This window comes from Theropithecus gelada, chromosome 6 (assembly GCF_003255815.1).
Source record: "Theropithecus gelada isolate Dixy chromosome 6, Tgel_1.0, whole genome shotgun sequence".
NCBI classification, from domain to species: Eukaryota; Metazoa; Chordata; class Mammalia; order Primates; family Cercopithecidae; genus Theropithecus; species Theropithecus gelada.
This window is the reverse complement of record NC_037673.1, coordinates 164,458,597-164,480,972: the sequence shown is the minus strand read 5'-3', so window position 1 is coordinate 164,480,972 and position 22,376 is coordinate 164,458,597. Positions and strand designations below refer to the sequence as shown.

At 49.1% G+C, this 22,376-nt stretch overlaps 1 protein-coding gene across 4 annotated transcripts in view; it reads right to left on the bottom strand.

Moving 5' to 3' along the window:
• WWC1 (WW and C2 domain containing 1) overlaps positions 1 to 16,611 on the bottom strand; it is a 173,874-nt gene extending 157,263 nt beyond the window's left edge. For all 4 annotated transcript variants that reach the window (XM_025389035.1, XM_025389036.1, XM_025389037.1 and 1 more), the window contains exon 1: positions 15,971 to 16,611. In XM_025389035.1, the coding sequence (XP_025244820.1) occupies positions 15,971 to 16,089 (119 nt within the window). In that variant the 5' untranslated portion in view covers positions 16,090 to 16,611. The remainder of the gene's footprint in view (positions 1 to 15,970) is intronic.
• Positions 16,612 to 22,376: the final 5,765 nt, after the last annotated feature.

Here is a 22,376-nt window from a genome sequence, read left to right as displayed (position 1 = left end):
GGCATTTGGTCGAGGAAATAATTCCTTGGAGGGATTTTGAAAAACAAATGTACTCAGAAAAAGAGCTCACTCACCTTGTTCATGGAGAGAGGGATATCTGCTAAAACAAGGGTAGAATAAGCAAAGACCAAGCAAAGACAGACCCTGGACAACTGGAAGAAAGTGCCAGTGAAGGAATCACAGGAGTGAAAGAAGCTCTAGTCTAAATCACCAGGACTAATTCAGTGTTGCTCTCCTTGACATCCTGGCCTGACCTACGTGATGGTAAAGAACATGCTTCTGTGGGGGCAGACATGGGTTTGTATGTCAGTTCCGCCACTTATTAGCTATCCAACCTTGGGCAAGTTTTCAACTTTCTAAGCTTCAGTTTCCTCATCTGCAGAATGGAGATGGTTCTTACCTCACAGGGTTGCTATGAGAATTAAACTGGGCGATGTATTCAAAGCACACAGCCCAGAACCTAGCACAATCTAGAGTCTTAATAAATGTTAGCAATTATTAGTTCCTGTCCATAGGCTGTGATCTATATGGTGGCAGTGTCTGCAACCCATTTTCTTGGGGTCCAAAAGATGCAGGTTATGTGCACGAAATCCAAACCAGGTTCAGCAAATGAAAGGAAGGCCCAGCCCCCAGGCTTACAACTCTAAAGTAGCTTAGACCGGCTGGGCGTGGTAGCTCATGCCTGTAATCCAGCACTTTGGGAGGCCAAGGCGGGTGGATCACCTGAGGTCAGGCATTCGAGACCAGGCTGGCCAACATGGTAAAACCCCATCTCTACTAAAAATACAAAAATTAGCTGGGCGTGGTGGTGCACACCTATAATCCCAGTTACTCAGGAGGCTGAGGCAAGAAAAGTGCTTGAACCCAGGAGGCAGAGGTTGCAGTGAGCCAAGATTATGTCACTGCACTACAGCCTGGGTGACAGAGCAAGACTCTGTCTCAAAAACAAATAAATAGAAAATAAAGCAGCTTAGATCAATTTATTCAAAAGCATTACTGCTGCAATGGGAGTTGAAGATTTTCACATTATGGCAAAAGGAGCCCAAATATCTTTGATTCTTCACCCATCAGGAAAAAAAGAACAAGACAGGTACGCATAGAAGAGGGGAAATTACCAAACAGCAAGCTAATGACATTCCCTCAAATATTTATGTATTTTTTTTTTTTTTTTTTTTTTTTGAGACGGAGTCTCACTCTGTTGCCCAGGCTGGAGTGCAGTGGCACGATCTCAGCTCACTGCAAGCTCCGCCTCCCAGGTTCACGCCATTCTCCTGCCTCAGCCTCCCGAGTAGCTGGGACCACAGGCACCCGCCACTACGCCCGGCTAATTTTTTGTGGTTTTTTTTTAGTAGAGACGGGGTTTCACTGTGTTAGCCAGGATGGTCTCGATCTCCTGACCGCGTGATCCGCCCGCCTCGGCCTCCCAGAGTGCTGGGATTACAGGCGTGAGCCACCACGCCCAGCCATGTATTTTTTTTAAGACAGAGTCTTGCTCTGTAGCCCAAGCTGCAGTGCAACGGCAGGATCTCAGCTCACTGCAACCTCCGCCTGCTGGGTTCAAGTGATTCTCCTGCCTCAGCTTCCCGAGTAGCTGGCACTACAGGAGTGTGCCACTATGCCTGGCTAATTTTGTATTTTTAGGAGAGATGGGGTTTCACCATGTTGGCCAGGCTGGTCTTGAACTCCTGACCTCAGGTGGTCTGCCCACCTCGGCCTCCCAAAGTGTTGGGATTACAGGCGTGAGCCACTGCACCTGGCTGTCCCCCAGATATTTACTTCTCCACCTCCTGCAACTATTTTTTAAATACTTCCTGAACCATCTCAATTTTTCCGAGTAAAACTATAAATATTAGATTTTAAAATATCTCATGTTCCTATGGCACTTGCCACCTTTACAAAGTACTTTCATTTAATCTCATTCAAACTCTACAAATGTTTGTAAGGAAGGCAGATATTTACCTACAGCTATGCTTCTCCAATCTGGCTGCAACCTAGAATCAACTAGGGGCTTTCTAGAAATTCCCTACCCAGGCCATACCACAGACCAAGTAAACCAGAATCTTTGGGGGTGGGCCAGGCATGGGTATTTTTAGCTGTTCCCTCCAGTGATCTGATGAGTCTAATACGTAGCAGAAGCGGGGAACCACTAACTGTTCCTTTTGTTCCCCCAGCTCCAAAGATACCTCCTCATCTCCTTGTAGAAAGGAGATCAAAGTTCCTTATTCGTCCATTGCAGAGCTAAGGAAACCAGGGCTCAGGAAGGTTAAGTGATTTGCTGCTGAGAGGAAGGGCCAGAAACAGAATCCAAAACTCTGGACCAGGGAGCATTCAAGCCTGGCTTAGTGTGCTTCTACTGCATGCCAGCCATTGAGCTACCCATTAACCAAGAATAGAAAAGATGCAGGAAATCATGCTGTTCTATCACAGCGCAGGATGCTATGGAGCCTGGGCTGAGGTGGGGAAGGTATTTCTAAACTTCATTTGTAAGCTGAATCTTAATGCCAAGAAGATGTGAGGCGATGGTGAGGGCCTGGAGAACGGAGTGTGAAGGTTTAGAGTGGCCAGTAAGGGTTGGGGAATGATATTTAAAATGTTCCTAAGTTGGCCAGGCGCGGTGCCTCATGCCTGTAATCCCAACATTTTGGGAGGCCAAGGCAGGCAGATCACCTGAGTTCAGGAGTTTGAGACCAAACTGGCCAACGTGGCAAAACCCTGACTCTACTAAAAAAAAAAAAGAAAAAAAGAAAAAAAAAAAATACTGGGCCAGGCACAATGGCTTACGCCTATAATTCCAGCATTTGGGAGGCTGAGGCGAGTGGATCACCTGAGGTTGGGAGTTCAAGACCAGCCTGACCAACATGGAGAAACGCCATCTCTACTAAAAATACAAAATTAGCTGGGCATGGTGGCACATGCCTGTAATCCCAGCTACTCGGGAGGCTGAGGCAGGAGAATCACTTGAACCCAGGAGGCAGATGCTGTGGAGAGTCAAAATCACGCCATTGAACTCCAGGCTGGGTGAGAGTGAGACTCCATTTCAAAAAAAAAAAAAAAAAAAAAAAGGTTCATAAGCTAATTAAGACTATTTCAACTGGCTACATGCACCTGTGCTCAGAAGATTCTGCAATCCTGGTCAGTGTCTGCCATTCAACCACTAACAAATATCTGAGGTCTTTCTGGGTGCAAACACTTAGCCAGCAGTTTACAGACTTGAGTGGGCAGCAGAGTTACCCAGACAGCTCATGAAAACCCAGATTGCTGGGCTGTACTCCCAGAGTTTCTCATTCAGTCGGTCTGACATGGAACATGAGAATGTGTTTCTAACAGGTTCTCGGGTGAAGCTGATATGCTGGTCTGGAACCACATTGAAGAACCGTTGTACAAGGGCAAAAACCTTGGAGGGCCTGGTGACCAGTGAAGAGGCTGAAGAAAACCCCAAGGTCCTCCACTGGCTGCTGGTAAATGTTTTATATCAGCAACAGAAATAAGCCACTTATGTTTGTTTTGAAACTCCTTGAGCTATTAAGACACCTCTTAATATTCCTGTCCAGAAAAAGTCATTGTCTACTGGGAAGAAGTCTATCTTCTTAGGCATGACCAGTTTTTCCAGGGGACATTTTTCTCAGAGAGAAACAAGAAGTGGTTTACGTCCAAAAAATCTGGTCCTCAGAATAAATGAATTGAGCAGTAACTCTGTAACTATAGAGAAAGTTATCAAATATATTACGGGGACTATAATGGCTGCCATTAGAACTGCCGGGTCAGTGGAACTTGAATATAATGAGAGATGTCTAATGTGATTATTACTAACTCTATGAGATGGCTTCTAATTTATTCTCATTTTGCCAATGAAGAAATGAAGGCTCAAAAAGACGTAAGTAACTTTGACCAAGGTCACAGAACCAGCAAGTGGCAAAGGTATGCAAAGCTGAAGCAGTGGTCTAGAGGAATAGCGGTGGGTAAGACCTCCCTAGAGGGCTGAAGTGAGGATTCCACGAGAGGAGGTATGTGCTCTTCCTCAAAACCACCTCCCTGTACTTCCTGGAGATGAAGTAGGGAAAGTTTCCTGGGGTGCAGGAGCCCAGGGACCCTTCCTCTCCCAAGCAGATCAGTGCAGGGGAGTCCTGCCTCAGTTCCACTGAGAAACAGGGAGGGCAATTTCCTCTGATCCTGCCGTGGCCATGAAAATTCAAATTCCACACATTCTAATGAAAGAGAAGTCCCTTCGGTCTTCTGGAATCCGCTTAGACTGGCTGCTTCCCCGTGTCTGCCTGCTTTCTTCTTGAGACAGGGTCTCACTCTGTCACCCAGGCTGGAGTGCAATGATGTAAACACGGCTCACTGCAGCCTTGACCTCCTGGGATCAAGCGACTCCCATTTTAGCCTCTGGTGTAGCTGGGACTACAGGTGTGGACCACCATGCCCAGCTCATTTTTTGAATGTTTGTAGAGATGGGCAAGAAAGTGAGATCCCATCTTACTTTCAAAGTGGGATCTCACTTTCTTGCCCAGGCTGGTCTCAAACTCCTGGGCTCAAACCATCCTCCTGTATCAGACTCCCAAAGTGCTGGGATTACAGGTGTGAGCTGCCATACCTGGCCTCCTGTGCCTTATCTTTTAATGAACAAGAAAAACCCACAGGATTTTGCTACTGGTCAGGCTTTGGTCAGCAAAAGAAAAGAACATGATATATGGTCCTCATAATCACAGTCCTCATAAACACAGGTAGAGAGTGTTGGCTCATGAGACCATTTCCTTTAGCTCTCTTAGCATAGGGAGGACGAAGTTACTTCATTTGTCTTCAGTTTCCTCATCTGCAAAACAGGGATAATTGAGTACCCTCTCCTAGGTTATTATAAGGAGTCAATGAGTCAGTATATTAGTTGGTTGGTATGAGTGGGGTCAAGCCAGCATCATCATCTGGGGACCTGCAGGAAATGCACATTCTTGGGCCCCACCCAGATCCACTGACTCAAACTGAGTATTTAACAAGCCCTCCAGGTGGTTCTGATGTTTCCTCAAGTTTGACAACCACTGCACTTGAAAGTAAGCTCCATGAGGACAGGAGTTTTGTTGGTTTATTCCCTGCTGAACCCTCAGTGCCCAAACAACGCCTGACGTATTACAGGTACACTATCCAATAAGTATTTGTTAAATGACTGAATGTGTCCAGATGAGACAGGAGAGGAAGAAAACAGACTCAGAGAGCCTAGTATTTCTACTATATTTGCACAGCTCCATGACTAGCTGTGCCTCTCACTAATTTGTAGTAAATTCTGTGAGTTGGAGACTCTATTGTGTATCACCCTAGCATTCCCAGCAATTAGCCTACCTCACCACAATAGGCTCTTGATAACATCCTACTAAAGGCCCCAAGGTCTCCCGGCTTCAAATCTAGGTTTGCACCACCACTGTCAACAGACGTCACCAGGTCTGTCCCTCCACCTTCCTAAAAGAGCTCTAGAGAACACCAAATCCCCAGTCATAATGCGATTTATCTATGTAACTATTTCCCAGTCTCATCACCTGTGTGCACACCCCATTGCAGCAGGGACTTTGCTCTGATCCTCCGCTCTGGCAACAGAGTCTGAGCACAGTAGGCACTCCATAAATACCTGCTGAGTGAATGTCCAACCCCCCACTGGGTGGGACGTGATAAATGCCAATGCCCTTCCTGCAACACCACCATGCTCAAATCAGCAGGTCCTCAAACAGCTCTCAAACAGCGCAAAAGGGAAGACTGAGTGAGGGGACAAGATATCAAAGCAGTTACAAATGAGTTCCAGAGACCTCCAGTTCCTGCATCAGCCTTTTTAGCTCTGCCATGACAACTGCAATTCATTACCCTGATTCACACACAACCCTGGTGCCAGCTCACTGGCAAGAGTCGCTTCAGTCCAGAAATTCCAAAGAAGGGCTTGCCTCCGATAAGACTGGGGGAGGAGGGGAGTTTATTGATTCATACAATGAGTGCTGCCAAGGTGGTTTGCGAGCTCTAATGTCAACGTGGCTCAGGTGAGCCATGGCCCACCAGGAAGAGACTAGAGTTGGCAAGGGAGAAACAAGGGTTTTAGTTCCTCTGCCATTACCAATGCATAGGAGGGTAGGTTTAGCTAACTGGAAGGCATGATGTGCACTAAGCATTGTTTTAAGACTTTCTATATTGGAGGTCATATCCTCACCATGACTCTCAGGGGTAGGTAGGTTGTACTTTTTTTTTTTTGAGACGGAGTCTCGCTCTGTCGCCCAGGTTGGAGTGCAGTGGTGCGATCTCAGCTCACTGCAAGCTCCGCCTCCCGAGTTCATGCCATTCTCCTGCCTCAGCTTCCTGAGTAGCTGGGACACAGGCGCCCACCACCATGCCCGGCTAATTTTTTTTTTTTTTTTGTATTTTTAGTAGAAATGGGGTTTCACTGTGTTAGCCAAGATGGTCTCGATCTCCTGACCTTGTGATCCGCCCGTCTTGGCCTCCCAAAGTGCTGGGATTACAGGCGTGAGCCACCGCGCCTGGCCAGGTTCTACCCTTATCCTTGTTTTACAGCTGAGAAGGAACTGGTTCAAGGTCACTTACTTTTTTTTTTTTTTGAGACGAAGTTTCGCTCTTGTTGCCAGGCTGGATCGCAATGGCACAATCTCGACTCACTGCAACCTCTGCCTCCCGGGTTCAAGCGACTCTCCTGCCTCAGCCTCCTGAGCAGCCGGGATTACAGGTGCCTGCTACCACGCCCGGCTAATTTTTTTGTATATTTAGTAGAGATGGTGTTTCACCATGTTGACCAGGGTGGTCTTGAACTTCTGACCTCAGGCAATCCACCCGCCTTGGCCTCCCAAAGTGCTGGGATTACAGGCATCAGCCACCGTGCCCGGCCCCACTTACTATTTTAAAGTGACAAAGCCAGACTTGACTCAGTGTCCTCTAATGATCTTTGTGGAGAGCTTATCTACTACAGGGAATCATGAATCGTGTGGTGTGCAATCCCATGTTTGGGTGGAACCACTCACACACATACATTTTTTTTTCCATGGTGAAAAAATGAGCTTGTCACTTGAGTTGTCTCTCGGCCTCAGTTTCCCCATTTGCAAAATGCCAGAAAAACATGATGGCAATAGTGTTTGGCATGTGACAGACGCTGGATAAGGATCTTTAAAGACAATAATGATTATTAATCACCATTATCACCAGGTGCCAGTTATTGTTCTCACTGTTAGTGATACAAAGTCAAACAATGCACTCGTAAGAAATTCCTGGAATACACAGTGAAATGCTCACAGTGCGACTCTCCAAGAAAAGCCACGACAGATGTAGGACTGGAAGGCTGTCCCAGGGTCATCTCATCCTAGCAGCCACCTGATGCCTGCATCTTGACATTTCATCCTTCTAAGTCTGTTACCCGTCAGTGGATCCCAGGGGCTGCCCCAGGGACGAATCCAACAAGTAACCGCCACTGGGCAGGGAGGAAGCCATTGTGGGGGCTGCTACCAAAACAGGCCCGGGCAACAGCAGGCAGCCGACTGGGGAAAGTCAGCAGCTGCAGTTGGCCTGGTGTCCTCGCTGCCAGAGAGTGATGAATGGAGCAAGAGAAGAAAAAAAAAAGCCAACAAAGGTGTCCCTAATCTTGATGCAGCTTCAATTTTTTTTTTTTTCTGGCTGACCATTGAGTGAGAACTTAAGCCTCCATCCCTTTTCTTTGGCAGACATTTGAAACTGAAAGATCCCATTTCTTCCCAACAGAGAGATGTCATGGGTAGAAGCATTGAGCAGGCAATTGGCAAGGGGTGGGGGGTGGGGAGAATGGACATGTGACCCACCACACTTGTCCTTTTTCTTCCCCTCCTCCTCACTCTCTGCTCCACCCCCTCTTCCCCATGCCACATCTTTAGATAATATTCTCCCCCACACAACAGTGAACGCCTGCCCCCTCCTCCCGCCACCCCATTTTTTTTTTTTTTTTTTTGCTGCTCAGGAACTAAAGGCTAAATGGCCTGCTGGGGAAGGTTTAATAACAAAATGTCACTGTATCCCGTTTCTTAGTTTTCTCTTTCTTTATCTCACTCTGAAACCGATTCGAGGCAGCAGCAACTGAGCCTTTCGCTGTTCTACCTAAAGGTATGCAGCTGGCTGGCCATCTCCATGCTGGGAGAGGCAAGACGGGAGTTTTTTGCCCAGATCCAGCCCTCAGCTCTGTCCAAGTGGAAGTGCTTCCCGTAGCAAGTAGCCAGGAGCTGGTGATAGGGATGTCACCAGGCCACTTCTCCAAGTGAAGTGGATTCCTCTTATCCAGGGCCCCTTGCTGAACCGGAGGCTGCAGAGCCTCATCACCTAGCACTACATGTGACTGGAGAGAGCTCCTGATACACGTCATGGACAGCCGCCTGACATTAGGTCGGCATTCCCTGCAAATGCCACTGAAGCCTGATCAAGCCTTCTGTCACTGAGGGAACCGTGCAGCAAGACAGTGGCCACCTTTGACTCCCCTATTCTAGCCTTGTTTCTCCTTATGTGCACCTGAACTTGGCATGCCAACCTTCCAGGTAACTAAGGCAACCTGATTCTCTTCCCTTCAAAAGGGCAGTGTTTTTCTCACAGCAATCTGGGACCCCAGGGAATTGGAAAATTGGGTCAGTTTGGCTAAGCCCTCTCCCCAGGAGGGGGAGGGATGGCGACAGAGAGGAATGGCCTTGGCTACTCATTCCCTGGCTGTTGGGAGCATTTACCCAAGCGACTTGGAAAGGACTGTGAACTCCCTATACACACTGCATCCTTCAGAGTCCCTCTGCCTGCATCTCTCTTCTCCCATCCCCAAAGCTCTTGTTAGCCAGCTGCTCCCAGAAGGTGGAGTTTATACCAAACTCCTAAGCTCCCAAGCTGCCATGAGGATCTCACTGGCTTCTCTGGTTAAGGCTCCCTAGCAAAGTCTCTCCCTGAGATCCACATCAGGTTCACCCGTTTTAAGAACAAATGGTAACTCTCAAGCCCAGCTGTCAACAGGGCACTCTGGGGCCCTGAGATGGATTAATAAGCCAGGACAGAGCCAGACCAGGCTACAACTAGTATGAGTGTAGATGCCAGTATCCAGCTAGGTGGGCTCCAGTCCTGGTTGGTGATCTTGAGCAAGTTACTTAACACTTTTTTTTGTTTGTTTTTTTGAGACAGCGTTTCACCCTTGTGGCCCAGGCTAGAGTGCAGTGGTGCGATCTCAGCTCACTGCAACCTCCGCCTCCCGAGTTCAAGTGATTCTCCTGTCTCAGCCTCCTGAGTAGCCAGATTACAGGCATGTGCCACCACGCCCGGCTAATATTTTGTATTTTTAGTAGAGACGGGGTTTCACCATGTTGGCCAGGCTGGTCTTGAACTCCTGACCTCAGGTGATCCACCCACCTCAGCCTCCCAAAGTCCTAGAATTACAAGAGTGAGCCACCGCGCCTGGCTGGTTACTTAACCTTTCTAAATTTCAGCTCCCTCATCTGACGTACTTACCCCATATGGCTGTTGAAAAGATAAAATGAGGTCACAATACAGAATGCTTAGCTCAGTGGGCAGCAGAGAGTAAACACTCAATAGATGTTGGTATTGACTATTATTTTATTCCTCTCTGGGTTACCAAATCTCTTACTTCTCCCTATTATCAATCCTAGTGTTTTTAAACCTCATTTCTTTCTTATTAATTGACATAGGATGTTCCCAAGCATGGTAGACTCCCATGGAATACGTTGATCTTAAACTCAAGCCTTGGAAAGAGATAAAAAGCCCTCTAATAACTTGTATATAAGTATTAGTATTATATGTCTACAGGTATTAGTGGATCATTAAGAGCACAAGCATGGAGAATAGAGAGGTTCTGGGTAATTTCCCTGGCAGACTGGTTTTAACTCTCATTTAAGAAACCTTGTTGGGTGGGGCACAGTGGCTCATGCCTGTAATCCTAGCACTTTGGGAGGCTGAGGCAGGCGGATAATTTGAGGTCAGGAGTTCGAGACGAGCCTGGCCAACATGGTGAAACCCTATCTCTACTAAAAATACAAAAATTAGCTGGGCGAGGTGGCATGCACCTGTAATCCTAGCTACTTGGGAGGCTGAGGCACGAGAATTGCTCGAACCTGGGAAGTAGAGGTTGCAAAGAGCTGAGATTGCACCACTGCACTCCAACCTGAGTGACTGAGCAAGACTCAGTCTCAAAAAAAAAAAAAAAAAAAAAAAGCTTGTTGGAATATGACATTAGACTGACAATAACTCTAAATCCATTTTAATTGACTATAAAAATAGGAATTCACTTGCAATCACTGGAACTGTAATCATTTGACATATAGCAAATTCCTATGACACAACTCACAAATGATTGTGACACACCATGAATGCAACTTCCTGGTCTATACAATCAAAACGGATTATGGAGAATAAGGCAGCCATACACATAAAATATGTGTGATTATCATTGATGAGAAGGACATAGATCTAATTTTCAGTAAAAAATGTGTGTAAGAGAAAGAGAAAAAGAAACTTTTACTAGACTCAAGGTTGGCATTTATTTTCTGTGTGACCTTGGGCAAGTCACTTGTCTCTGGTTCTCAATTTCTTTCCTTTTTTTTTTTTTTTTTTTTTTTTTGAGATGGAGTTTTGCTCTTGCTGCCCAGGCTAGAGTGCAATAGCACGATCTCGGCTCACTGCAACCTCCGCCTCCCAGGTTCAAGTGATTCTCCTGTCTCAGCCTCCCAAGTAGCTGGGATTATAGGCATGCACCACCACGCCTGGCTAATTTTGTACTTTTAGTAGGGACTGGGTTTCTCTGTATTGGTCAGGCTGGTCTCGAAACTCCCTACCTCAGGTGATCTGCCCGCCTCAGCCTTCCAAAGTGCTGGGATTATAGTCGTGAGCCACCGCACCTGGCTGGCTCTCAATTTCATCAGTGAAATGAGAGGCCTGGATGTCACGAACAGAAAGGTCCACTCCAGCTGCAAAATTGGGTAGATATGCAGGCTCCATTTGATGCTGGTGTTTCACAGGTACTTTCTAGTAAAAGTTAAAGGAACTGGCATTCCTGAGTGTCCCCTGCACGTCAGACTTAATGCTTGCTGCCCTACCTACCTTCACTTACTTATCACCCATAACTACCCTTGATGGTTAATGGACATCTCCCCATTCATTAGAAGACAAACCCAAGGTTCAGGGAGATTATGTCAATTACCAAGGTAACTCAGGTAGCAAGTGGCAGATCCAAGATTCCAGGAGCCAAAGACTCACTTACGCACATTTGCCCTCTAGGTGCCCATGACCTGGCCACACCAGAATGGTCACAAGTAAGTGAAATCATGCCTGTCTTAGCTCCATTTCCCAAGGCCAAATTCCTTAGGCACTGGAGCAGCGGTCTTGATTCTGCAGGTAACTCAGCAGGAAGTAAAATGAGACAGTGGTTAGTAATGTGTGTTCTGGTGTGAGCCTGCCTAGTATTCACATCTCAGCTCCACAAAGGTTGAGGGGCTTTACCAAGCCTCCCTGAGCATTGGGTAATTTAGGTAGGTAATAGTTGTACCTAGTCCCAGGGTTGTTAGGAGGATTTAAAGAGATAGCCCACATAAAGCTGTCAGCAGACTGCCTGAATATAGTAAATACCCAATCATTATTTGCTACCTAGCTAAATAGGAGGGCTTTTGATGGTGGCAAGCAATTTCCAAGCTTATCTATGGCAGGAGTTATGAACCTGGGGTCCAGGAGGTCCCTGAAATTATTTAAAAACCTTTTCTCTAGGAAGAGTTCTGAACCTTTATCAGTCTCATAAGGGTCTGTGACCTGACAGGGGTTAAGACTTTTTGACTGCTGTAGACCTGACTTCCTACCATATATATTATTTCTCAAATAACAGGGTTAGCAAAAGATCCTCAAGTCGTGGGAGAAATTGCTGAATCCTCTCAGCATGGCCTCTCCAGCCATGTGTGCCTCTGGTATTTATCACACAGTCCCAGAAACTGCCCAGAATTCCCAGGTGGTTCCTATGAGAAGGTCTGAATACAAACCGCACAAAAAGAAGGAATCAGGCTGCAGGAACCTTCTCTGGGAGGGCCAGCCCCAAAGATCTATTCTTCCTCTGAGAACAATCGGTGCATTTGTTTTGCATACCACGAAGTGAAATACACAGGACACTGGCCCCTTTTCTGGGAGCTCACAAAAGCACCCGGAGTTACTCCGCAAAAGGAGCATGGCTCCAAGGTGCTGTTCAGACCTGATCCACAGCACCTGATTCCGGAAGGGCCGGTCACCTTCCCAGTCTGGCCTTGACTCAGGAAAAGCCTGTGGTGCTGCTGGAGCCTTTGGCCCAGTGGGCAGGACCCAAGCTGTCCACTGGACCCTCTCCGGTTGTTGGGACAACCATCCTCAGGAATTTCGGCCTCCCAGTCTTCCCCTGGGTGAGAAGGGGAGAGAGTTGGCAAGGCTGGCTGCTTGGCTGCTCTTCCAACCCCCTGGTGAAAGGGGAAGCTGAAAACTGGATTCCCTACCCCCAGCAGCTCCTGGCCGGCCAGCACACAAAACAGCTCAGCCCCAGAGGGAGGAATGTGCCAAGACATTCTTTAGGGTTGGTAACCAGAGACGCTATTTTGTCCTTGGTGGCTAAGAAATCACTTTTCTGACCGCAGGACCATTTGACTTACTTCTTTTAAATTCAAGGGAATGGGTGGGCATCTCCATGATTCAGGTAAGGAAAAATCCAAGGCAAATAAACACACACACATACACACACACGGAGTGGAATTTTTAGTGCAATTTTTTTGTCTCACAGCATTAATTAATTGCAGGGATATAACTACCTTGGCAGAATTTTTTCTCCCCAACCCACCACCCCCAAAATAAGTTTGGTTCTTTTCAGCTTTGTTAAATTTCTTCTTCCTTTTTCTCATAGCCAATCCCTGTTCCCCCTTCTCCTCTCATGGAGTCTGGAGACGTAAGAGAGGCAGAAAGGTTTGAAATAATATCTAAGAGCTGGCAGGCCCGTGAAGACCATCTAACCAACCCACTTCTCAAGCACTCAAACCTCAGAGAGGTCAAGCGATTTGCCCAAGGCCACACAGACAGGACTAAAAGGCAAAAATGGGGTATGCCAGAGGGAAATTCCAGAAAACCACAAGTGGATATCCTCCAATTAGCCCTTTTCCAAAACGTACAAAGCCGTACGTTGTTTTTCCAAAACGAGCACAATAGTGACCCCCAGAGTTGACCTGAGACCCCCCTCAGGATCCCAAGTTCAGGGGCCCAACACCAGCCCAGTGCAGGTGGGATGACAAGGAGGTACAGAGATGAAGCTTTGAAACCAGTGACACAAGGCCAAGTGTGGTGGCTCACACCTGTAATCCTAGCACTTTGGGAGGCTGAGGTGGGCGGATTGCCTGAGCTCAGGAGTTCAAGACCAGCCTGGGCAACACGGTGAAACCCTGTCTCTACTAAAATACAAAAAATTGCCTGGACGTGGTGGCGTGCGCCAGTAGTCCCAGCTACTGGGGAGGTTGAGGCAGGAGAATTGCTTGAACCCAGGAGGCGGAGGTTGCAGTGAGTCAAGATCTTGCCACTGCACTCCAGCCTGGGCGACAGAGAGAGACTCTGTCTCCAAAAAACAAAAACAAACAAACTAAAAAACAAAAGCAAACAAACAAAAAAACCAGTGACACAAGATGAAGAAGGTGAGCTGCTCACCTAAGTGCCACTGTGTTTCTGCCTCCTCTCCATGGCTTGTCAATCTGCTTAAAAACAAAGGCTGGGCAAGCAAGGCGTTGGGGCCTTAGGCTGGCCACAGTACCTAGCTAAAATATACTAACACTGTTTTTTTGTTTTTGTTTTTGCCTATCTTTTTTGTTTCCCCTTTATGACAATAGATATAGCTAGTTTCCCATTTGTGAAAATAGTACACAAATTTTTAAAGTGAGTTGATCTAAAGTCAAGGAGTAAGTAAGCAATAGCACAGGTGGATATAGCAAAAAAAATCATGGAGGTGGTCCATGTAACACTAAAATTTGGGAGATTGTGCTCTAGCCAATCAGTTCTTGATAGAAGCTACTTGCTTGCCCTTTTCCAAGGGTAAAGAATTACTGTTGAGAGGAGTCTCCTATTGCTGTATTAGAAGTCCCCAGATGCATGATTATCAGTGTTGGCAGGGGCGGTCCTTTCCCTCCAACAGGACGTCCAATTGCTAACAGCACACAGGCCTCAGTAAACTACAGGGACCTAAAGTGGGGCAGGTGACATACGCTTGAACTTGTGTCTGCTCTGAGAAAAGGACAAGAGAAAAGATGCTGCCAAGTGCACCAACACAGTAACAGAGCCGGCAACTGACCTGAGTAGGGGTAGGGAAGCAGTGTGTCAGGGTGACAAGTTTGAAGGTTAGCATTCAGAGCTGGTGAAGAACTGGTATGCAGAATGGCAGAAAAATAAAAATATTTGAGCAAATCACACCTCTGGGCTTCAAATTTTCTCTTATGTTTCAAATGGGAGTTGGGCTCTGATCTACATCCCTTCCAACTTTTAAGCAACCCAATATTCCCTTCCAAGCAAACCTTTTAAATTCAGGGAAATGGTGGGCCTCCCACATCTGACAAACAGGGAAACTGAGGCTCAGAGGTTGAGGTAGCTTACCTAAGAGATGCTCTCTAGCACTAAATATTTACCTTCCAGATTACATTCATGAGACATTCAGCATGGTGCTGAGTGTAGAGGAGACATCCAGGAAGTGCTGAATGAATGAATGAATGAATGAATGAAAGACAGAACGAATGTAAGTGCTCCCAGAAGATACCGAGAATCTCAACTCTCATTTTCTTTCTGCTTATTTTCTTTTTTTAACTCACATCTTGCTACATACACTTCTGGGACACCTCCACCCCAACCACACAAGATGAAGAGTCCAAGAAATTCACCTTGGTTGCTTTACAGGGACCTGACCCCCAAGGTCACAGACACGTTTAAAGTCCACATTCCCCAAGACACTGCCCACAGACCGTGTCAGCAACACCGTGGTCCGGGGACTCCAGGACACACATGGAGAGGGTGTATGTATCTGTACGTGTAGCATGTGAGCAAAGAAATGCCAACCAACCAGGAGAAAGTCTGGAGAGGTAAGAGCCACACCGAGCCATCTCAGGCTCCACCTGCCTCTGCACATCATCTCAACCTACAGCGGCCTGGTACCCACCAAGGTCAGGTCCCGCTGGTGCAGGGCTGAGGAGCCTCGCCGCCCCCTCCCCCGACCAGGGAAGAAAGGGAGGAGAAAGAGGCGAGGGGCAGGGCTTTCCGGGGCCTCTCACCTCCATCTCCATCCTAACAGCTTCCAAGTTGCTGCCAGATTCTTGGATAACCAGTCTCCCTCATCTGCCCTCCCCCGCTTCTTCACTTGCTCCCCACCCTCGGGTTCCACGGCCCCCTGGCTGCCCCTGTGCTGTTCTCAGCAGCTTCCAAGGCACCTGTCAAAAAGCACACCCCAGGATGCCTTCCCCTGAGCCAAGTGCCCTCTCTCCAGCGGTCTCTCACGGAATCCTGGGGTCCTGACCACCCCCTCCAAACCGGACACCTCCCCATCCCCATCCGCCCACCCCCACGCTGGATGGAAGCTTCCCCGGGAAGACCCGGCTTCACCCGGTTAGGTCGCTCCCCCAACCCCCGCCCCCGCCCGACCTCTCTTCCCAAAGGGGGCGGGCGGGGCTAGAGCTTAAGGTCAAAACTCCTGGCAGGTGCCGGCTGGGGCCTAAGTCCTCCAACTGGGGATGGCGGTGGGGCAGCCTGGGCCAGCTCCCTGGCAGGCTCCTCCTCTCAGTTGCCCACTGAGGCGGGAGCAGCGCTCCAGAAGGTTGCAGGGAGCAGGAGGTGGCGAACTGAAGAGAGCTCAAGAGGCACGCAGAGCTCCCCCGCCCCCGCCCAGTCCCAGCCGGCGGCTGCAGAGGCAGGTGGGGGCCCGGGCGGGGGAGTGGGGGCACGGAGGAGGGCCCCGGGGTCCTACCTGTCCCGCGGGTCGATCCAGCTGGTGGTGCGGTTCGTGTGGTCTATGTAGTAGACCTTGCCGTCGAAGTCGCGCGCCTCCTCCCAGCCCTCCGGCAGGGGCAGCTCCGGCCGGGGCATCTTCCCGAGCGCTGCCGGCGCTCCCCCATGCAGCTCCCGACCGCAGCGGGGGCTCAGCGGCTCCAGCCGGCCGCTCTTAGCCCGGGCGGCCGCCGAGGCACCATGATCCGGGGGGTGGCGCCCGCGGATTGGGGGCCCTAGTGGGGGCCGGCCCGGGTGGCGCCGCTGTCCATGCGGCCCTGCGTCCCCGACCCGGCGCCGCCCGCTCCTCCCGCCGCCGGCCTCTCACGCTGCCATGTGCGTCCGCAGCGGCGCGGTGCGAGCCCGGGTGCGCGCCCAGCCGGCCGGGCAGAGCGAGCCGAGCGCCGCCGCCGCCGTCTGCCCTCCTCCGCCGCGCGGCGCGCTGCGCCCTCCACGCCGCCGCTGCCGCTGCCGCCTCCCTCTCCTCCCTGCAGCCGGGTGCCGTCCCTCCTCTCCGCTACGCCGCTCTGAGCTCGCTAGGTTTCTGACTTCTGCCTCCGCCAGGTGCGGCTCGGGCGGTGCAGGTAGCCGCGCTGCCCCGGAAACGGGAGGTGGAGCGCCGGCCGCCTGGGTTCCCGGGTCCCCTCCCAGCGCGCAGCGCCACGAGGGCGGGTCCTAGGGCCCGAGACGCGCCCCCTCGTGGGACAGTCCCAGCCGCCGGCCACCCCTACGCTGCCCCTGCCAGAGGAAGGAGAGACCGCCCCTCACCTGCGTCCCAGACCTAGGGGGCTGGGCCGAAAACCGCTCTGCCTCTAGTTAAAATGCTCCTGTCTCTCTCCACCCGGAGTAGCCAGGCTCTTGGCACAGGTGGCCCCAGATCTTAAAACTCCCTGCTTTTCTGTGGTGTAGAATCAGGAGTCAGGCAAGAAGTGGTTAAATGGAAACATTCTTGCGAATTGGGAAACATAAGTTTTCCAGGATCTCTGGTCCCTTCCCCCAACACACGCACCATCTGTCTCCTCCTATTCAACTCTCCCTACGACGTTTCGCCCACCCTCCACCCCTCCCCACCATTTGGAAATGTAGCTGGCTCCCCTCAGGGCCCCTAAAATTAGGAGCGCTGTGGATCCGCTTTCCTGGGCGGACTTCCAGAGGGTGTCAGGGAAAACACTTTGTAAAAGTAATAGTAATGCCATTGTTATTGTTAGCTAAATTGAGGACTTACTTGTGACAGGCTGTGGCTAGCAGCTTCAGAACAGGCGTTCTTTCCTGTGATAACTTGAGGTAGGTGTGTTATGGATTTGGGAGAAGTAGGGTTATGAAAACGAAAAAAGTAAGCAAAGCAAAATTCCATCTTGAAAAATGTTCAAGAGAATAAAATAATCAGTTTCTTGAGAAATTAAAAATGTAGAATTAGCTGGGCGTGGTGGCTCACGCCTGTAATCCCAACACTTTGGGAGGGTGAGGCAGGCAGATTATCTGAGGTCAGGATTTGAGACCAGCCTGGCCAACATAGTGAGCCCTATCTCTACTAAAAAATAATAATTAAAAAATTAGTTGGGCGTGGTGGCAGGAACCCGTAGTCCCAGCTACTCGGGAGGCTGAGGCACGAGAATTACTTCAACCTGGGAGGTTGAGGTTGCAGTGAGCCAAGATCTGCACTCCAGCCTGGGCAACAGAGCGAGACTCTGTCTCAAGTAAATTAATTAATTAATTAATTTAAAATGTAGCATTAAATACAAAAAGCAAGCTAGCATGATTGAGTGAATGATCAGCTGGCTGTTCACTTCCCCATCTCCTCTTATGTCTGTGTACTGAGTGGGAATTTAACCCTTTTTTGTCCTAGGCATATGGCAGGAAGCTGAATTGGTCGAAGGAAGCCCAGTTCGGTGTCTTCTCTTGCCTGAGGCCCACAGTCTTCCAGAAGAGCCAGCACCTTGTGCTGTATGGACCAGGGTGTTGCCGAGCAAGAGAGGGAATCATGTTTGTGGTCTCATCTCTTCTTGACAGAAAAGACCCACCAGAGTGAGCCTCGCCTGCAAATGCCTTCTGCATAGTTAATTCCTTCCCTGAGGCCAGGCCCAGGGGCTCAGTGCTTGGCCGTCCTTCATTCCATAAATACCAGGCACCAGAGTCCAGGGACACCAGCCTTAGACTGGCCCTCAACACCCAAAAGATGGAATTCCCCATTCCTTTTTGGGGGAATTCCCACAGCCCTCTACACTTCCTCTGTGTGGGTCAAGCCTTCACTACATAAAAACCCACTATGGGGCCGGGCGCAGTGGCTCAAGCCTGTAACCCCAGCACTTTGGGAGGCCGAGACGGGTGGATCACGAGGTCAGGAGATCGAGACCATCCTGGCTAACACGGTGAAACCCCGTCTCTACTAAAAAATACAAAAAACTAGCCGGGCAAGGTGGCGGGCGCCTGTAGTCCCAGCTGCTCGGGAGGCTGAGGCAGGAGAATGGCGTAAACCCGGGAGGCGGAGCTTGCAGTGAGCTGAGATCCGGCCACTGCACTCCAGCCTGGGCGACAGAGCCAGACTCCGTCTCAAAAAAAAAAAAACAAAAAAAAAAACCCACTATGGATTAGAGCAGTAGCCCCAAAGCAAAGCCAACCTGGTGCTAGGTTCTTTGAATACATGATCTCAATTTTCATAACAACCCTCTGGTGTAGGGAAGGCTATTTATTATACCCATTTTACAGATGAGGCTTCAAGATGCTTTGTTGTTGGCCCGGGATACAGAGCTCATAAAACAGACCAGGTCTGACTCCAGTGCAGTGTTCTCAGTCATTAACCTATACTTTCTTTTTTGAGATGGAGTCTCCCCCGGTCTCCCAGGCTGGATGGAGTGCAGTGGCACGATCTCAGCTCACTACAACCTCTGCCTCCGAGATTCAAGCGATTTTCCTGCCTCAGCCGCCAGAGTAGCTGGGATTTCAGGCCTGTGCCACCACGCCCAGCTAATTTTTGTATTTTTTAGTAGAGCTGGGGTTTTGCCATGTTGGCCAGGCTGGTCTCAAACTCCTGACCTCAGGTGATCCGCCCACCTCAGCCTCCCAAAGTGCTGGGCTTACAGACGTGAGCCACCGTGCCTGGCTGACTTTCTTTCTTTCTATTTTTGAGACGGAGTCTCGCTCTGTCACCCAGATTGGAGACTTTCTTTCTCTTTTAAATCACTCTGTAGCCCCAGAACCTCCCCGTGGTTGGGATGTGGAACATGACTGATACTGACAAATGTTCGTCTCTGTTGATGTTTGCTTCATAGTTTTTTGGCTGAGAAGCAAGAGCTGTAGAATCAGGCTGTTTGGGTCCCAAGCCCGCCCGGTTTTCTAGCTGTGTGACCTTGGGCAGCTTGCTTCACTGAAGTCTCAGTCTTTGATTTGAAAAAAAAAATCACATAACAATATGGACTCCTTTGGGCTTGTGGTTAGGGCAAAGCAGGAGGAGAAATGTGAGGGCTTGGCACTCAGCAGCACGCCTTCATCTCGGGCTGCAGTGCGGTGCATTCGGAGCACCGTGCCTGGCAGCAGACGCACCTCTATGAAATGTGGACCAGTTGAAGTATTTTCTGTTCAAAACACAAATCCACGTCCTTTCCCCTCCTGAAAATTATGCCTGGTTGCTTGCAACAGTCCTCCTAATTGGTTTTTTTTTTTTTTTTTTTGGCCTTATTTTTCAACCAAGCCTTTTTATTGGTTGGCATTGATTGTGAAGAGAAAACACCTTTTAGACTGCCAAGTCCTGCTTTCGTTTTAGTCCGGCCGCCCAAACCCTGGCATTTTCCAAATGGCTTGCTGCTTTGGACCTTTTGACCTGGCCTGGGAAGCAGGAAAGAGAGACCAGAGCAGGAATTGACTCCTGAATTAAGACCTTGGTCTGTTCGCTCTTTTTACCTCCCATCCACCCCCAGCGAAAGAATCCCAGGTTATCTCGAAGAAGCTGCAAGCAGGGTGAGGTAATAAAACAGATGACTGCCTGCCCCATGTGATGGCGCGTGAATCATCCTGGACATTCTGCGAGGCTGAGGGCAAACGTGGAAGAGATTAAAGGTAAAACCGGCTCAGCCACGTGATAGGCTGAATTGGATGTTATTCTACAGGTGACTGAACTGTAGGAATCCGAACTGAAGACGAGAAGCCCAGGTCTCTCCTGGCCATCCTCCTGGGGCTGTGTCTGACTGCCTGTGTGTGGAGTTGAAGGAGACAGGCTTGGGCAGTGCAGAGGTGACCACAGGCCAAGCCTTTCTAATGACAAAGGCCACATCCCGGTGACCCAAAGGAATCACCTGAGGCTGGGACAGGCTGTCTTGTTTTTAAAAACGATGCCCACTTAAACCCTTTTCTCCACTGCAACTGCAAGGAAGAAAGGCCATTTTCCACACGTGTTTTGGAGTGTTTCAGAGAGCGAGAGTCACATATTCCATGAAGATGGTAAAGAGGAGAAATTAAATGTAAAAAAGAAGGAACAAATATGTCAGCAGTCGAGTTTCCTGTTAGCATCTGTATTCTTCAGGGGAAATGGAGGCTTTGAGAACCTCTGCTGAGATTTTGCCTCCTGCTCCATAACTGTATCTCCCTACCTCATGCCGTCCCTCCCACACATCCTGGGGAATGCACAGTTATGTTCTATGATGGAGCCAATAATGTACCCTTTCTTGAGTCATGCATTATTTGAGGTTCATAAATGTGCTGTGGACTGTTTTTTCCAATGATGGGAAAACACGTCTTAAGCCAGAGAAGATGGGGGTGGAAGAAACCTTGGTAACATGAGAGCCGAGGCAGAAGAGATGGTTTTTTATTTACCTCTAGGTCCTCCATGCTTAATTCAGTGCTCCGAAATGAACTGAAACAAGTCTTGCACAGCCTACTCATTGTACAGACAGAGAAATGGAGTTTGTATGAATAATGATTTACTGCCCTGGTTCCTGCTGGTTCCATTTCATAGATGAGCAAACTGAGATTCAGAGAGGCAGAGTGACTTTTCTGTAGTCACGCAGATATCAACTTAGCTGCTTCTAGTGGGTTTTTGCTTCTGACTCCCAGTGTGGGCGTTAGAATGCCTATGAAGGAGAGACTTCAGGGCCATGGTCGGGTTGGGAAAGGAGGTGGGGTGGCCAGGAGACTCTCCTTACACTCCTACTTATATTTGAGTTATGTGTCTATTTGGAGCAGATGGAGGAGGCCATGGAGGTTGATGAGGGCACACTAAAACTGGTCATAGCTGAGCTGACAATGAGAGGACAGAGTTGAAGTGGGGTTCTCAATTCTAAGCGGAAGAGATAGTGCCCTGATCCTCCATCGCCTGCCCAGTGCTGTCCACAAGACCCCCAAGGGGATTGGTGTCAGGGGATTTCACAGGCTCAGCTGTCTCTGTGGAAAGAGGGGCACTTTTCTCCCTTTGTTGCCTTTCTTTCCCGCTTGTTTCCTTGCTGGTTCTTTTTTTTTTTTTTTTCTTTGTTTGTTGTTGTTGTTGTTTGTTTGTTTGTTTTTTGAGACAGAGTATCACTCTCTCACTCAGGCTAGAGTGCAGTGGTGCGAGCTCGGCTCACTGCAACCTCTACCTCCCGGATTCAAGCAATTCTCCTGCCTCAGCCTCCCAAGTAGCTGGGATTACAGGCGCCCGCCACCACGCCCAGCTAATTTTTGTATTTTTAGTAGAGTCGAGGTTTCACCATGTTGGCCAGGCTGGTCTCGAACTCTTAACTGAGCTGATTTCTCCTCTGTGAGAGGCTGAAGCTGGCAGGAGAGGTTGAGTGCATCCTATTTCCGACTCTCTTGTCAAGGGATTCTGTGGGTACTGGGAGCTGTTGTGTCTTTCATTGAAGAGGAAATGAATTATGCACCAAAGGAGGCGGTGGTGATGAAATCTCAGTTTCAAGGGTGGGGGTGTGGAGAGGAGAGAGCAAGTCCATGAGCAGAGGGCGGGAGTTCTTGCAAAGCAGTGCTTTCCTCTGTTCCTCTACTCAACAGCAGAAGTGGAGCCCTGGTGGGAAACGGGGATGGGGGTACAAGCGCAGTCACCAGCAGACTGGCTGAAAGAAGCCTCTCTCTCGGTATTTATAGAGCTTGCATCGCCATGGTACCCAGGCGCTTAAATTAAACTCTAGCCCAACTGCTTGGAGATGCATGGAATGAAATGCACTGTACCTGTCCACTGTACGTAGTCTCACACCTCATTCTCAGAACTTCACCACTGCAAAGATAAGCAAATGGAGTGAATTTTACAAATCACCTGGCAAGAAGGGTATAGGGTTGGGTTTACACAACAACCTGCCTCAACAGGGTGGCTGGGCGGAGTAGTAGAAAATACATGGGCGGAAAAAACAATCCAGATCTGAAACTTGGCTCTGCATCTTGGTCAGTGTGTGACTGTTGGCATGAGA